A 17,462-nucleotide genomic window follows, 5' to 3' on the forward strand; every position below is an offset into this window, starting at 1 on the left:
TCTGAAAAAACTGAGATCTTCCTTCGAGTTGGCTACCTGCTGAAGTCCAAACCAGAGCTCACTGCTATAACTCAGCTTGGCTTGGACAGAGGCTTCTTTGTAACTTTTTACCATATTAATTTTTATATAGATTCAATTTATATTGAATTATATTGAAACAATTCCCACAAAGAGGTGATAGAAGCCAAGTTTGGGGGCTTTCGGGTGTGGGCACCTTCATAGAAACAATTTCCTCTTTCCTACCACATTCTGCTCTGGAGCCATTACTCTTGGAAAATGTGATGTTAGAAATACAAACACAACGAGATTACTATAGATCATTTAACTAAGAGAAAGTATGGAGAAAGGGTTGAGATGGGTCCATTCCAACCCTAATCCTAAGTGCTATTTGTTAAGGAGAACTTGGATTGTTTCTATGGACTCATTGCTTATTGTACATTGAGACACTTCTTTCTTATAAATGGTGATTGACCTTACTCTGATATTCCAAGGCGGTAATCTCACTGGTTTAGAGAGCTCCACCTCCCCTCCCCACCGTGATGTAGATCCCAGCCCATCCATGCCCATTTGTGACATTCTCATTCATGCCCTCATGATGGTTTATGACAGAAAATCCACCCAAAGTTTTGAGTGATGCCTTCACATTCTCTTGACATCTTCTGGATGCCAATGGATCAAAGGAACTGTTAATCCTCTGCTGCTATTAGGGGACTGACCCACTCTTTGGCTTTTTTTTTTAACCCTTACCTTCTGTACTAAATCTTGGTTCAAAGTGTAAGGGGGGGGTTAATTTTTAAAGGGTTGGATTGGATTATTTAAGAGTGTGGTCACCAGGAATTTAATTTATTCCAAAGAGATTTATTTACAATTTATTTACAAAATGTAGAAAGAGTGAAATAAGAAAATCAGAGAGAGGATAAGGTAAGTCTCTCCTGAGATTAGTCTTTTCAGAAAATCCAGCAATTAAGAGTCAGCTTTCACTCACTATGTGTCAGTTCAAAGGAAGAGATTTTAGAACAGCCTCACCAAGAACAGGGTCTTGGGTCCAGTCAGCAGATTCTCTTCAGCCTCCACTCCAAGTAAAACTCCATTCAGAAAGTTGTAACTCCCTTTTAAAGACATTTTCTCTTACATCACTTCCTGTGCCTTCCCCTAACTCTACATCTACCAATCTCAGTGGAAGCTTTGCTTTAAGACTGCCCAGGAGGCAGTCGATTCTGATTCATCACCCCCTATTGCACACATGGGTCACAGACCTCTCACTTAATGGTGATTAGATCTAAAAATGGGAAGATCTCCATACTCAACTTTTAAGTAAGGTGTTTACACTTTTGGTGATTAAAATATGAAAATAGGCAGGGGTTACCATTTTAATCTTCACAATCAGGGGAGAATTAATTTTAATCTTCACAAAAGGCAGAAGAGTGGAAAGGACTAGGTAATTGGAGTTAAATGACTTTCTCATAGTCACATAGTTAGAGAAGTGTGTCAGTACATATTTGAACCCAGGACCCCCCATATCCATGGCTCTTTATCTACTGAACCACATAACTGCCCCAGACATCCTTTGTTTTCAATTATGCATTTCTTTGATAATATGTTTTATACTTCTCTTATTATTCTGGTTTATAAAATGTTAGAGCCTGTTAATGGCCATTGTGTTCTTCTCCATGGCCCTCAAATTCAGTTGTTCTGGACTGTTCTATGACCTGTAGCCATATGAAATCACCAAAGCAATATTGATATTAAATGGATATATTAACAGGTCTTCAAGAAAAAACTTTGAGTTGTTAATAGAACTCTAATTTTCCAAAGAAAATCCATGTTGATCTCTTTCTGCTCAAGCTTAGGCCTAGCAAATCATCCATATTCAGAGTCGAAGAGAGATATAAATATATATATAATATATATATAAATATAAATATAGGTAAAGATAGTTATGATATAAAGGTAATAGATGCTCAATGGGTGGGAGAGAGGCAAAAGGAGGAAGAGAATTTGGAACTCAAATTTTTTTCTTCAATGAATGTTTAAAAGAAAATTATTTTTTTAAAAGATGATGAGAATGGTTTCAGAGAATCCCGAGAAGACTGGCATGAACTGATACGGAATGAGGTGACCAGAACTAGGAGAATGATTTCTACAGTAATAATAACCTTGTGAAGACAAACTACTTTGAAGACTAAACCAAACATGATTCCAGAGGATTGCTAAGGAAGCATCCTACCTCTCTTCCACCAGAGAGACAAGGGACTCAGAATGCACTGTTAAACACAAATTTATTACAAGGTTCTTTTTTTTTTAATGAGAAAGGGATGGAAGGGAGAGAAAATAAATGCTTGTTAATTTTTTAAAGGTACGTATAGCTGTGTTTCTTTTTTTAAACTCTACTTCCAGGGTCTTTTCTATTTTTGGCCAGCACTGAATGTTAGGAAGTTTGTCTCAACCAAGAAGCCTCTTTTGCCTTGCTACAACTTCTGCTTTTTGGCCCTGGTTCTGTCCTCTGGGACCAAGTAGAACGTGTTTTGGCTAGGATGCTCGTCGTACTGATGGCGTCTTCTGTAGGGACCTACCCATCTCTCTGGCCAGTGTTCTCTAGAGCTAGAGAGACTATAAGCTCCATGAGGGCAGGAACCATTCCTTACCTAGAATTTTAATCTCCCTGATTTCTAGCATAAGGTTCACATATAACAGGAAGCTGGTGAAAGTTTGCTGACCAGTTCCTGGAAATAGAAATTCATATTTGTCCTTGAAGGAATTATAAAGATAAATGTATACAAGATCCTTCTGGGTCCGTGACATGACTTATCTAACTAAGCAAGGATTCCATGTCACATGATCTCTGTCTTTAAGCATTTAAAGGACTGTCCCATGGAAAAGATAAAACTCATTTGACCCCTCAGTCCCAGGGGACAGAGCCAAGAGCCATGGAGGGAAGTCACAAAGAGGACAATTTAGGTCCTGTATCAGAATAGACTTCCTAGTGATACGAGCTGTCCCAAGATGGAATGGGTGCCCTGGAAGGTGGTAGGTTTCCCCCTCATTGAAAGGTTCAAAGACACCTAGGAGGCATAATAGCTGGAGTGCTGGCATTGGGATCAAGGAGACCCGAGTTCAAATCCAGCCTCAGATACTTACTCATTGTACAACCCCATTAGTAAGTGACTTTACTGCTATCTGCCTCAGTTCCCTCATCTGTAAAATTTAGCTAGAGGAGAAAATAACAAATCACATCAGTATCTTTGCCAAGAAAATCCTGGATGGGATCACAAAGCATCAGACATGTCTAAAATGATTGCACAGTGGTAATTCCTCAGAATTCAGAAATAGCCCTCTGACATTGAAGGTTTTCAGCCATTACCAGAATGCTTCTCGTTTCCAAGTAACAAACACTTTAGTTGCAAATAAAATGTCTGGCCTCCCTGCTTCTTTAGTCAACAAATTAAAAATAATAACTCAACCGTACGGGCTTGTACATTGTGTACAACAACAACTCAACCATACTTTGTGGAGTGGGAAAAGGTGGTTTGGGTTTTAAATGACCCAGATCCAAAGGCAGATTCTAACCCATATAAGTCAAATAGCAAACCACTTGACTTTGATGACAAGGAACTAGGTGGCACGATGGATAGAACACTGATTCTGGAGTCAAGAAGACCTGAGTTCAAATCTTGCCTGGGCTACTAACTAGATGTGTAACCTGGACAAGTCACTTTACCTCTGTCTAACTCTGCTTCTTCACGTGTGAAGTGGAAATAATAATAGTATCTACCTTGTAGGGCTGTCATGAGATAATATTTGTAAAGTATTTGGCAAACAGTAGGCACTTAATAAATGCTTATTCCTTTCCCTTTTCCCCAGACACAAGAAGTAAGCAACAGAAGCAGCCTTTCAACTCTGAATCCAGAGTTCTTTTCTTGGTAATATTCTGCCTCTTGAGCCCACTCTGCTCCTTAGCCAACTAGGTCTTAACTTTACCTGCCTTGGTGGAAGGAGCACCCACCCCCAGAATTCCCACATAGTTGCTGTTCAGTTGTTTCCATCGTGTCCTACTCTTTGTGGCCCCATTTGGGATTTTTTCAGCAGAGATAATGGAGTGGTTTGCTGCCATTTTTTCCTCCAGCTCATTTTACAGATGAGGAAAGTGAGGCAAACAGGTTTAAGGGACTTGCCCAGCTAGTGTCTGAGGCCAATTTGAACTCACAAAGATGAATCTTCCTGATTCTAAGCCCAGTGTTCTCTCTGCTGTGCCAGCTAGCAGCACTCTACTTAGCACTTAATTGAGCATCTAATAAATAAATGCTTATTGGACTGATGTCAAAAACCCTACAACCTAGATAAGTAATCAAAACCAACAATTATGTAACATTTTAAAGTTTACGTTAAAAAAAACTTTCCCATCCATCGTTTCATTTGACCCCTCTCCATTGTCCTGTTAGCCAGAAATTATAAATATTTTTCTCTCCATTTTACAAAAATGAAAACTAGAAGAGAAGCGATTTGTTCATGATCATACAACAAGTAAGTGTTGGAGGAGAGGTCCCAACTCGTCTCATGGCTTTGTGATCTATTAATGAAATGGAATGTGATTACACTGTAAGAAATGACAGCTTGGGGTCAACTAGGTAGCTCAGTGGATTGAGAGTCAGGCCCAGAGATGGGAGGTCCTGGGTTCAAATCTGGCCTCAGACACTTCCCAGCTGTGTGACCCTGAACAAGTCACTTAACCCCCATTGCCTATCCCTTACCACTCTTCTACCTTGGAACCAATACACAGGATTGATTCTAAGATGGAAGGTAAGAGTTGAAAAAAAAATGACAGATATAAGGCATTCAGAGAAAAATGGGAAGATTTGAGAGAAGTGATATAAAGAAGATAAAATCAAGAAAATAATATATAGTGATTACAATTATTTGTTTAAGGCATAATACTTAGGATAGTCAAAGGCAAACGAATTCTAAGGAACAATTGGTTCTGGAAAACAGAAAATGAAACATCTCTCAGGAGAGGGGTGGGGGACTATGGATGTGTAATGGGGCATACACCATCCACTGAGCCACCCAGATGCCCCCAGTAATCCTCTTTCTTAAAAAAAGATTCCATTTATCCTTCAAGATTGAGGTCAAATGCCACCTCCTCTAAGAAGCTTTCCTAATCTTCCTACTCAGAACTGGCCTCTCCCTCTGAAGTGTTTTCGCCCCTTGATTCCCTTCCCCACCCCATGAAATTTTTTTTATTCTTTTTAACCCTTACCTTCTCTCAGTATCAATTCTAAGACAGAAGAACAGGAAGGGCTAGACAATGGGGGTTAAGTGACTTGCCCAGGGTCACACAGCTAGGTAAGATTTGAACTCAGGTCCTCTGGACTCCACGCCTGGCTCTCTATCCACTGTACTCCCTGACTGCTCCTCATAATCTCTTTTCATTTCCTGCCTGAAATGATACTCATTTGTTTCCCTGGCTTCCATGCCCTCTTTAATGTAACCTCCATGAGGGCACTAGCTGGATCTTAATGATCTTTGGATCCCCAGAGGAAGTACCCAATAAATATTTATTGAATGTTGAGTGAATGATTCCAAAAGGCGAGAGTCTGAGTCCTCGCTTTGCCATTCATTGCCCCATGGGACCTTAGACAACCCTCTCTGAGTGTCATCTAGGAAATGATAAAATTAAACTGGCGGACCTCTAAGATTCTTTCTGGCTCCAAGTCTATGATCCTTTCTGGGTACATCCATCCCATTGTCTGAATGATCGAGGTCTCTCTCACGTAAAATCTAAAATTATATCTCTAATGATAAAATATTCTATTGTAGGAGGTTTATTAAGGATCATTAGAAATGAAGAAATAAAGAGGCTACAAAATAAAAACCACGTGCCCGTGGCTGGTTGGCCATTTTCAGCCATCCCCACTCACCACCATCACTGCTGATTGTTGCCCAAAAAAGAGGCTGTGGGAGGAGTTCCAGCCTGTTAAATACCAATAAAGTGATCCTGCCAACATGGAGGCGCAGGAGAGCTTATAGGGAATTTTGGGAAATACTGAGGACTTCTGGGGAATGAAGTCAAAGGTTCAAAATCTCCATTTATACACTCGTATGCTACGCAGAAAGATGCTTTATTCCACCCATCTAAGCCCTGCCTGATTTCTTTGGAGTCTGGTCTGACTTCTCTAGGGCACTCCTTGACTGAACGCCAGCCTCGGTTCTGTACAGGGGAGCAACAATTCTACTGTTCAGAAAGATGGCAGCTCTGGGGCTCTCTCGGTCTTGGCTTCAGTCAGGGAGTCCGAGGAAGGAGCTGGAGTTTATGCTGTGTTGCTTATATTGACCAAATATCAAGAGTGTCTTATCAACAGCTCCAAGGGCAAGGAAGGCGTGCTCTCGGGAGAAGCCAGGAGGGTCCATTGGGCAGATGGACTATGTTACCCAGAGTAATAAAAGCAGGTCCACTGTACTGGAAACAGAGAGGCAGGGAGCATTCCCTGTGTGCTCAGCTGGGCCAAGGGGACACCTGGCCAGGGCAGTGTTGCTAGAGGAAAGATGGCAAAACTGGAGATGGAGACTCTGCCACCTGAACCACTCAGGAAGGGGGTAAGTCCCAAGCCTAGGGCACTTACTTGCCCCCTTCTCTAGCATATTTAGGACCCTTCCCCAGGCTAAGGCTGATGGCTTTTAGTCAGCCACAGAACTTCTGGGTGCCAGGATTGCAGAATCCCAGTTCTGAAGATGGAAATGGACTTCACAAGTCATTTAGTCTTCCCATTTTACAGAAAAGAAAAGTGAAGTCCAGGGAGGTTAAGTAATTTACCCAAAGTGGGAAGGGGCAAAAATAGAATTAATACCTTCTGGTTCTTAAATCTGGCCCTTTTCCCATCATGCCTCCTGTGGAGATGAGTGATCATCTGTTGCTAGCTGAGCTCTCTGGGAATTGCTTGAAATTGACATTTTTTTAAAGGAAGGAAGATGGGGCAGCTGGGTGACTCAGTGGATAGAGAGCCAGGCTTAGAGATGGGAGGTCCTGGGTTCAAATCTGACCTCAGACACTTATTGGCTATGTGATCCTGGGCAAGTCACTTAACCCCCATTACTTAGCCCTTACCAGTCTTCTGCCTTGGAGCCAATATGTAGTATTGATTCTAAGATGAAGGTAAGGACTTTAAAATAAATAAACAAAATAAATAAATATTTAAAATAAGTTTTAAATAAATAAACAAAAATGTATTTATTTAAATAAATAAGTAAACAAACAAACAAATGAATGAATAAATAAATAAATAAATAAAGGAAGGAAGGAAGGAAGGAAGGAAGGAAGGAAGGAAGGAAGGAAGGAAGGAAGGAAGGAAGGAAGGAAGGAAGGAAGGAAGGAAGGAAGGAAGGAAGGAAGGAAGGAAGGAAGGAAGGAAGGAAGGAAGGAAGGAAGGAAGGAAGGAAGGAAGGAAGGAAGGAAGGAAGGAAGAGGGCACAGCCCTAGTTCAACTATTAGGATATTATGGACGAAATGGAAAACCAATTACTCTGAGGACAATCATTATGAACTGTGATTACATATCAAGGGAAACACTCCACCCTGCCCAGAGTACACCAGTCTAGAACAATAGTAGAGAATTGCATAAAGGCCAGAGAAGCGAATTGATTTCACCATGATCACAGAGTTTATTAATAGTCGAGGAAGGACTGAAATCTAGATCTGGCTGAATCTAAATTCAGAATGCCATTCCCTAAGTCACACTGTGATTTACTGATAGGCTGATCAGTGCAGGGATGATAATTGCTGATCATAATGATGATTATAAGAGAGGAGATTATGTTCCAACACATTCTGATTCAATTACAAAATCAGCCATTTTACCCACGCACCTGTGTCTACAAAACAATGAGAGAATAATTGCCCAGACTGTGAGACTTTGTTGCTTGATTTCTAAAATCGAGCAGGTTTGTCCTTGATGGGCACTGATGTGTCCAGAGAAGGAGGACAGGCAGTGTCTCTAGGAGTAGCCCTGAAAGGAAGGGCACCGGGATGGAATAGAGATCTAATAAATCTAATACTGTCTACCTGACTACCTTCTGGAGTCTACAAAAATCCCTGGGAGATTCTTAGGTTGGAAGGCGAAGCTTTGGATTGGAAAGGTATGGATGGGAATCCTGGGCTGCCACTGGGAGACTTCGATTAAGTCATTTAACTTTCCTCTCCTCAGAGTCCTTACAGGGGTTGGATTAAGCAGAGATTCTGAATCTAGGGTCTCTGGTCTTGTTTGAATTCAGATTTTGATGGCCAGATTTCAGTGTAATTGAAGCATCACGTAATCTTCCACATTTTCTTTTGTTCACTTAAAAGAGATGAGCTTCATCAGACTGCCAGAGGGCTCTATGACACAGAAAAAAGTCTCAGAACCCCCCAATTAGAGGATCTCACCATCCTATGGCCCTATATTATTTTCCTGCTTTGAAAGCAAAAGGAAAGAAAAGCTTTTGGACTTCTATCAACCCTCTCCTTGCCCATCTCCCAACCCTACTGTCCCCCTCTCCAAAAAATCCAGCTGAGAGGATTTGAAAGTGCCCTGTGCCCCCGGCCCAGGATGGAACAGTCCCTTTCATTTCCAGAGACTCACCTCTGTGCTGGCTCTGGCAACCTTGGCAGCTGCCTTCGGATCAGCTTTCCAGTACGGTTACAACATCTCAGTGGTCAACACACCGCACAAGGTGGGTTGGGATGGCACACAAGTAGAAAGAAAAGTGTGGGAGAGAAAGAGAAGTGTGGGAGAGATGTCCTGGAGGCAAAAATGGCAAGATTGGGTATCAGATTACAGATTTGGAGTGATTGAAATTGAGGGATATTAGGTAACAGTGGACATCAGGAATTATCAATCAATTGATCAAAAAAAATTATCCATAGATAGAGGCATGAATTTAAAAGGTGCTGAGTTCAAATCTGGCCTCAGACACTTAATCCCAATTGCCTAGCCCTTGCCAATCTTCTGTCTTAGAATTGATACTAAGGGGCAGCTGGGTGACTCAGTGAATAGAACACTAGATCTGGAAACCAGAGGTCCTGGGTTCAAATCTGACCTCAGATACTTCCTAGCTGTGTGACCCTGGGCAAGTCACTTATTGATTCTAAGACAAAAGATAAGGGTTTTAGAAAAATTTTATTAAGTGCTTATTATGTGCCAGGCACTTTGCTAAATACCAAGTATACAGAAAGAGACAAAAGACAGACCCTGCCCTCAAGGAACTTACAATCTAATGGAGGTGATCCTTCTAATTGGGAGAATTAAGAGGAAAGTCTGATGGAGAGAGAGTTGTAGAAAATTCTGTTTTGAACATATTGAGTTTGGGATGCCTGCAGGACATCCAGTTCAAGATATCCAAGAGTCAAAGACTCTAAGTTGTGTACAAATTAAATTTATATCTCAAATAACAAAAATATTATAGTTTAGGAGGTTTATTAAATGATCATTAGAAATCAAGGAATAAAGAAAATACAAAATAAAAACCATGTGCCTGTGGCTGGTTAGCCATTTTCAAAATCCCCACTCACCACCATCACTGCTGATTGCTATATCATGCCTAAAAAGGAGAGGAGCCTCAACGCCCACTCCCTTTATCCTCTGTCTACAGGAAGTATGTAATGACAGGAAGTCAGTGGGCTCTTGGGATATGTAGTTCTTTTTTAGCTTAACAGATTTTCAACTATGCAGTTGATAACGGGACTTTAAAGTGCTTGTTGAATGAATGAATGACTTTGCCTTTTAGACTTCCCAAGGCATCCCATCCTACCTTGGGACATCTCTCATTTCCAACCCCCAGCCTTAATCTGGCCCCATTGGGGCCATTGTCCAAATCTGGATAACAGTTCTGGCTCCACCCCAGATCTTTTCCTCTCCTAGCTATTTACATCCCCAATTTTTCCTTTTCATTTAGTTCATTTATTTTATAGGTAAAGAAACTAGGGCAAGAGGAGGCAAGTGATTTGCTCAAAGGCACACAGCATTTGCTTTCCTAGTTTTGTTTTCAGGGTTAAGATGTTCATTCTTTCCAACCACATGCCTTCCGTGCCTGTGTCCTTTGGTCTTTCCTTCACCAACTTTGCTTCCCTGCTCTGTCCTTCCTAACCCAGGAATCCTATTACCAAGCACAATACTCCAGATGTGCTGGCAGAGGCAGCTGGTGGCATAATGGCTAGAGTGCCAGGCATGGAGTTGAGGGGACCTGAGTTCAAATGTCGCCTATAAAATCACTGCCTGTGTAACTCTGGGCAAATCGGTTCACTTCTATCTGCCTCCATTTCCTCATCTGTAAAGTGGGGATAATAATATCACTGAGGTCCCAAAGTGGTCATTAGGATCAGATGAGAGAATATTTGGAAAGCGTTTGCCTGGTACATCGTAGGTTCTAAAAAACAAACAACAATACACCCCTTGCTTTCTGTTTAGTATCATTTCTAAGACAGGAGAGCAGCAAGGGTTTGGCCATTGAGGTTGAGTGACTTGCCCAGTATCACACAGCTAAGAAGTGTATGAGGCCAGATTTGAATCCAGGACCTCTGAGCTGCTTAGGGACCCCTGTGGTAGACTCCTAATAAATGCTTGTTTCCTTTAATGAACAAACATTTACTGAGTCTACTGTGTCTAAGCCACTGTGCTGGGCTCTGGGGGTATAAACTCAAAGAACAGGATGATCTCTTCCCCCTCAGAGCTGATGGAACAGACTGTCTCATTTCCTGATGTTCACATCTGATTTTGGACCACAAGCCAGTAAAAGTCTTACATGTCACCAGATTTGGGCTTGGATGACTCCTGACTACTTAAAAATAAGTAAATAAAGAAAATCCTCCATCCAGGGATTTGCCACAGATTTGTTGAGGAACAGACAGCACGTTCTGGAAGCCAATGATTTCATGCCAACAGACCTTTATGAAGTGCCCGCTATGTGCAAGACCTAGCATGGCAGAGTGGACAGAGTGGCCTTGGAGTAAAAATGACTTGTGTCGGGGCAGCTGGGTGGCTCAGTGGATAGAGAGGCAGGTCCTGGGTTCAAATGTGGCCTCAGATACTTCCCAGCTGTGTGACCCTGGACAAGTCACTTAACCCCCATTGCATAGCCCTTACCAATCTTCTGTTTTAGGATTGATACTAAAATAGAAAATAAGGGGTGTATTGCTGTTTTGGGGGTGGGGGGGCAAGTCCCTTAACCCCCATTGCCAACTCTTACTGTCATTACTTAGTATCAATTCTAAGACAGAAGGTCAAGATTTTTTTAAAAAGAAAAGATGACCGTGTCTCTACCGCCCCCTGCCCCTCTCCCACTCACACGTACATCAGATTACTTGGTTTTTCCTGGGGAGAATGTCAGCTCCTCGAGGGCAGGACCATATTTTCTCTCTGCATTCCTAACTATGTCTGGATCCTGGAGGGTACTTGAGAAATGTTTGTTGGTTTGATTTTGTCCAAGTCAAGCCTTTGACCTTTATGGGCTGGGGAAGGCTGGCCACTTAGCTACACAGTACCCCCCCCAGGCAGCTTCATAAAATCTTACCAGGATTGTTAAGGGGTTGTTGGGCTCCCCAGTCAGAGGCCCAGGACCTGGGTTCAAATCCTGTCTTTTCTTGTCTGTGACCCTGGGCAAGTCAGTCAGTTAACCTCTCTGGGTTAGCTGTGAAATAAAAGCCTGGGACTAGATGACTCAGGAAGTTCCAAGTCCCAGTAGCTTCGGATCTATGATCCTGTGAACTGCCAGTCTGTACCAGTGGAGGGAATTTTCACACCAGAAATACCAGACACCAAACCCCTTCTTCCACACAGTGAAAGGCCCTGTGATGGGCACTAAGGCTACCCAAGGACAAAAGTGAAGCAGTCCAAACCCTCAAGAAGTTCACATCCTACTCCAGACAAACTCCAGACACTCTAGACAATGACCCCGAGATTAAATAAGCATCAGCTCCCAAGAAAACGGCTTTTAAGGGAACTGCCTTCACTTGTTATATCAGTTCTACTCTGGTTTTGTTGTTATTTTTCTTTTTTTTAAACCCATACCTTCTGTCTTAGAATCCCTTAATACTGTGCATTGCCTCTAAGGCAGAAGAGCAGTAAAGGCTAGGCAATGGGGGTCAAGTGACTTGCCCAGGGTCACACAGCTGAGAAGTGTCTGAGGCCAGATTTGAACCCAGGACTTCCCATCTCTGGGCCTGGCTCTCTATCTACTGAGCCACCCAGCTGCCCCCTATTATTCTTCAAGAAAAAGAAGTTTTCCTCATTTGTGGTCACACTTCACAGAAGGGTCAACTTAGAGTGATGTAATTAGCAAAGAGATAGTGATTCAAGGTTTGCAGAGAATTTTAAATTAATTACATTATCTCCTTTGATATTCCATGAGGTAAGTGTGACAGGTAGAAATATCATTGTGCCCATTTTAAAGAGAAGGAAACTAAGGCTCAGAGATTTCCTGACTTGCTCATGTAACTAATAAGTGTCAAAGAAGAGAATTTAAACTCAGGTCTCTTTAGTCTCAACCCAGGACCCTTTTCTTTCTTTCTTTCTTTCTTTCTTTCTTTCTTTCTTTCTTTCTTTCTTTCTTTCTTTCTTTCTTTCTTTCTTTCTTTCTTTCTTTCTTTCTTTCTTTCTTTCTTTCTTTCTTTCTTTCTTTCTTTCTTTCTTTCTTTCTTTCTTTCTTTCTTTCTTTCTTTCTTTCTTTCTTTCTTTCTTTCTTTCTTTCTTTCTTTCTTTCTTTCTTTCTTTCTTTCTTTCTTTCTTTCTTCCTTCCTTCCTTCCTTCCTTCCTTCTTTCTTTCTTTCTTTCTTTCTTTCTTTCTTTCTTTCTTTCTTTCTTTCTTCCTTTCATCATTCATTCAACAAGCAAGCAAACATTTAAGGAGTATTATGCACAAGACACTGGAAAACCAAAGACAAAAAATAAAAATAATTGCTGCTGCTGCTCTGTGTGTGTGTGTGTGTGTGTGTGTGTGTGTGTGTACACCGAGGGAGATATGGCCAATGTGTAAGTAAATTAAGATATGCAAAATACAGGATATTTACAAAGTAAAGCCCCTAATTACTGGAGTATATCAGGAAAGGTTTCATGCAGGGGATCACCCAGGAGCTGGTTCTTGAGGGAAGGAGGAAGGAGGTGGAAGGAAGAGAAAGCATCCTCAGGATGGCGTACCATCTGTGCAAAGACTTGGAGATGGGAGACAGAATATCACATATGGGGAAAGCACAGCATTCCACTGCTTTTCACTATGCCAGATTCTATGGCCATAGCATGAGCCGATGAGAGGGTGTTCTCCTGGATCCTGTTCAGCTCTAGTGAGCAAGGAAGGATTTGAACCCAGGTCATGTATAGACCTCTCAAACTATATACCGCACTGCCACCTAGTGAGAATATTTTTTATTAAAATTCCTTGAGTCAAGATTGGATGACCAACATGATCCAATCCAAGAAGCATTTATTGAATGCCCTCTATTTGTTGGCATCGTACTAGATATTAGGGTTACAAGGCTGAAGGGTTTGGATTTTAGCCTAGACGTGGTAAAGAGCCAGTGGAGATTTTAGGACAGATCAGATACGATCAGACTTGCACCTACAGAAGATTCTTTTGTCAGTTGTATGGAGGATGTATGACAGAGGCAAGAGCCAGGGAGCCAGTAGCCCAGTTGGGAGATTATTTACGATAGTCCAGGGAAGACACACTATGTCCCTGAACTAGGGCGTTAGCCGTGTGAGCAGAGAGAAGACAGACTCGAGAAATGTCATGGAGATGGAATCCATAAAATTTGACTATTGATTCAATATGGAGGGTGAGAGTGGGAAAAAGTCTAGGATGATGCCAAAGTTGAAAATTTGGGTCCTTGGAAAGAGGATGATGTGTCTTCCACAGGAAAAAGGAAGTTTAAAGCACAAGTGGATTTAATGGAGAAGATCCAAGATCCTCTTTGGGATACCCCTGGGAAAACCAGGTGGAGATGGCCTATAATGGGCAATTTGGTGGAGGTGGGACTGGAATGGGGAAGAAAGCCTAGAACTAAATAAGTAGACCTAGAAGTCATCTGCAAAGAAAGGATAATGGAACCTGTAGAAATTGGCCTGACCACTAAGATAGAGAGTGTAGAAAGAGAAGCAAAGAGGGCCCTCCCTGGGCAAAGTCTTGGAGGACAACCTCAGTTAGGGAACAAGACCTAGCAAAGAAGATCCAAAAGTGATTGGAGAGATAAAAAGAGGAGAGGGAGAGAAAGGAAAAGAGAGAGACAGAGAGGCAGAGACAGAGAGAGAGGAAGAGAGAAGGAGAGAGGAAAAGAGAGAGAGAAACAGAGACAAAGAGGCAGAGAAACAGAGAGAGGAAGAGAGAGAGAAACAGAGAGACAGAAAGACAGAGAGAGGAAAAGAGAGAGAAGAAAAGAGAGAGAGGAAAAGAGAAAGAGAGAGAGAAGACAGAGAGAGAGAGAAGAAGAAAGGAAAAGAAAGAGAGGAAGAGAAGAAGAGAGGAAGAGAGAGACAGAGAGAGAGGAAGAGAGAGAGGAGAGGGGGGAGAGAGGAGAGAGAGAGAGAGAGAGAGAGAGAGAGAGAGAGAGAGAGAGAGAGAGAGAGAGAGAGAGAGAGAGAGAGAGTCACAAAAACTCAGAGAGAAAATAGTATCCAGAAAGGTGGAGGAGAGTGGCAGGGATGGGAGAAGATTTGAACAAGTTCAGAAAAGAAGACTGGAAGGAGGGGATGTTGTCGAGGGGATTCCTTTTCAGGCATGGGAGGATTCTGGGGCCCTGTCCAACTGTGATATTCTGAGATTCTGGTGATGTCTTGGGCAAGGAGAAGAGGAACCTTGGCAGGCCAGGTCCTCCACTGCTCTACTGTTTCAGTCCTTTCTTTGTGGGTGTTTTCCAGGTTAAATTGAGTCACTTGGGTTATAGACTGAAAACTCTCTTCCTCAGAAAGTCCCTCCCTGGGTCCTTAACCTCAGCAATGTGGGATATTGAGACTCATCTGAATCATCATTTCTCCTGAGTCATATGGTATCCTTGGGGGGGGATGGGGAATGGGGTCTTTCCAGGTCTTGAAATCATTTTATAATGAAACCTACTTTGAACGATATGGAAAGTTCATGGATGACAGTTTCCTGTTGCTTCTCTGGTCTATCACCGTGTCCATGTTTCCCCTGGGTGGCCTGGTAGGCGCCCTCGTTGTTGGCCCGTTGGTGGACAAATGTGGCAGGTAAGCTGGAGCTGGGCTTTCTTTGTTCCCGTTCTTTTAACTAGATCACATTTTCTTTTCCTCTCAGTGTACGTGAGAGGACAAATGGTGCATCCCAATGGGTACAGCCTTGCTCCTGAAAATCAGATTTGGCTTCCACTCCCATATGTGGGGTTTGATCTTGCAGCCCCCTCATATTTCTGAATTCTGTATTCTCAGGTTGTTCCTAGCTCTGGCATTCTGTGCCCTAAAGGTCATCCCACAACTAACATTCTATTCTTTTTTAAAATTTAATTATGCTTTATTTTTCCTCTAATAGTGCTATGCCACTTTATTTAGTCCAGATCTGACATTCTGGTTTTTTTTAAACCCTTCCCTTCTGTCTTGGAGTCAATACTGTGTATTGGTTCCAAGGCAGAAGAGTGGTCAGGGCTAGGCAATGGGGGTCAAGTGACTTGCCCAGGGTCACACTGCTGGGAAGTATCTGAGGCCAGATTTGAACCTCTCATCTCTAGGTCTGGCTTTCAATCTACTGAGCCACCCAGCAACTCCCCTGACATTCCATTCTTAAGAGTGACCTGGCATCCTGGGATTGGCAGTTCACAGCTACAAGTGCAACCTCTCAGTCTTCAAATGCCTATTGTATTAGAATTGAAAGCTTATAGACATAGGGCTGGAAGAGAACTCAGAAGCCATCTAGTCTAACTCCTTCATTTTACAGATGAAAAACCTGAGACCTGGAGAGGGGGAATGACTTATCCAAGGTCACAGGAAAACCAGAATTTGAACCCAGGGTTGTGACTTTTGATCAAGTGTTCTTTCCATTGTACCAAAGGAGTTCCCAGTAGCACTTTCTCTCAACAGTAGAAAGGGAGCATATCTGCTTTCTCTAGGCAATATTTTTCTTGCTTCCAAACATATGGTGCCTCCAAATGTATCTTTCCACTGCTCTGAATAGATGTTATTATGTTACACATATACATAAACATATAGCACAAAATCATTGTTCTTTTTTATCATTTCTTTCTAATATGATGCTTCTGATAATGGGTTTTTCCAAGCACGCTACTAATGTAACCTTCAGATTCCACATTCTTGGAGGCACCTTGCCTAGGAGCAGGTGCTCAATAAATATTTATTAATAGCCTTTAATTACCTAGTCAGGCTACCCGCTGATTACAGCTGTCACAGCTGTGGCCACTCCCTGTGGGGTCCTGTTTTCTGACACTGCTGCCCTTCCACATTTTGGCTCTGCGTCTCCCCACGTGTACAGCAACAGCCTCCTATCTTAGTTTGCGATAAACAATAATAACACTTTGTACTTTGCTTTCCCCATATAAACGCACTCCTCTGCAGTTGTTCCATTTTCCTGATAAGGAACAGGGCACAGGTCAGGATCCTCCAAAAAAATATACCTGGGTCATGGTCACAGAAAGAGACTGGGTATATAAAGGGGATTGTTATCACTGACTCCACTTTGGAATTCACCATCAATCTACGGGTCTATTTCACACTTGATCTTTGTGTTTGGAAGAATTTGATGAGGAAAAAAAAAACCCTGTCATTCAGAGTATAGGGAGATTTATTTGTTTGTTTTTTTAATTTATTTTATAAAATCATTGTTTGTTTGAAAATGATGCCACTAATTTCAAATGGGTTACATCCATTCATTAAAGCAGACCTCACATTAAAGTAGGCTCATGAGCAAAATGACCGAACAACAAAGTACATCTTATTCAGAAAAGCCATATTTTTCTGGTACTTAAGTACATTCATCAATCTATGTGAGCAGTCTGACTAATAACAAATGGGTCTGATGCATTCATAAAAGCAAGCTCTAATCAGAAGACCATTTTTAGGACCTGAATATAACTAAGATTCCTTTGTGAGTAACCTTGCTAATGACAAATGGATCATTAAAGCAGGCCTTACTCAGAAAACCAATTTTTTACTAATTGAGTTCATTCATGATTTCTCTGTAAGTAGTCTTGACAAGTAAGATTTATCCATTTGTTTAAATGGGCCTTACTCAGAAAAATAATTTTTTAGGACTGAATGTACATTTATAAATGTATGTGAGTAGTACTCCTAATGTAAAGTATTGTAATGTGTAGTAAAATTATAGGTGAGTAGTACTACTAATCACAAAGTCTTACCTAATTATTAAAGTAGGCCCTACTCAAGAAAAACAAATTTCTTAAGGATCTAAAGCTGGAGACATCAGGGGCCAATTAGTCCAGTCTAATTACTTTATAGATGAGGAAACCTGAAACCTGGAGAGAAGAA

General features: G+C 41.7%; 1 protein-coding gene across 1 annotated transcript in view; it reads left to right on the forward strand.

The window, feature by feature from the left end:
• The first annotated feature begins 6,555 nt into the window (after window positions 1-6,555).
• The window catches only part of LOC100010554 (solute carrier family 2, facilitated glucose transporter member 7), a 34,743-nt gene continuing 23,836 nt past the window's right edge, over window positions 6,556-17,462 (forward strand). Inside the window, exons 1-3 of the mRNA XM_056795829.1 lie at window positions 6,556-6,591; window positions 8,602-8,700; window positions 15,037-15,197. Of these exons, the coding sequence (XP_056651807.1) occupies window positions 6,556-6,591; window positions 8,602-8,700; window positions 15,037-15,197 (296 nt within the window). The remainder of the gene's footprint in view (window positions 6,592-8,601; window positions 8,701-15,036; window positions 15,198-17,462) is intronic.

Source organism: Monodelphis domestica, chromosome 4 (assembly GCF_027887165.1).
Source record: "Monodelphis domestica isolate mMonDom1 chromosome 4, mMonDom1.pri, whole genome shotgun sequence".
Lineage (NCBI taxonomy): Eukaryota > Metazoa > Chordata > Mammalia > Didelphimorphia > Didelphidae > Monodelphis > Monodelphis domestica.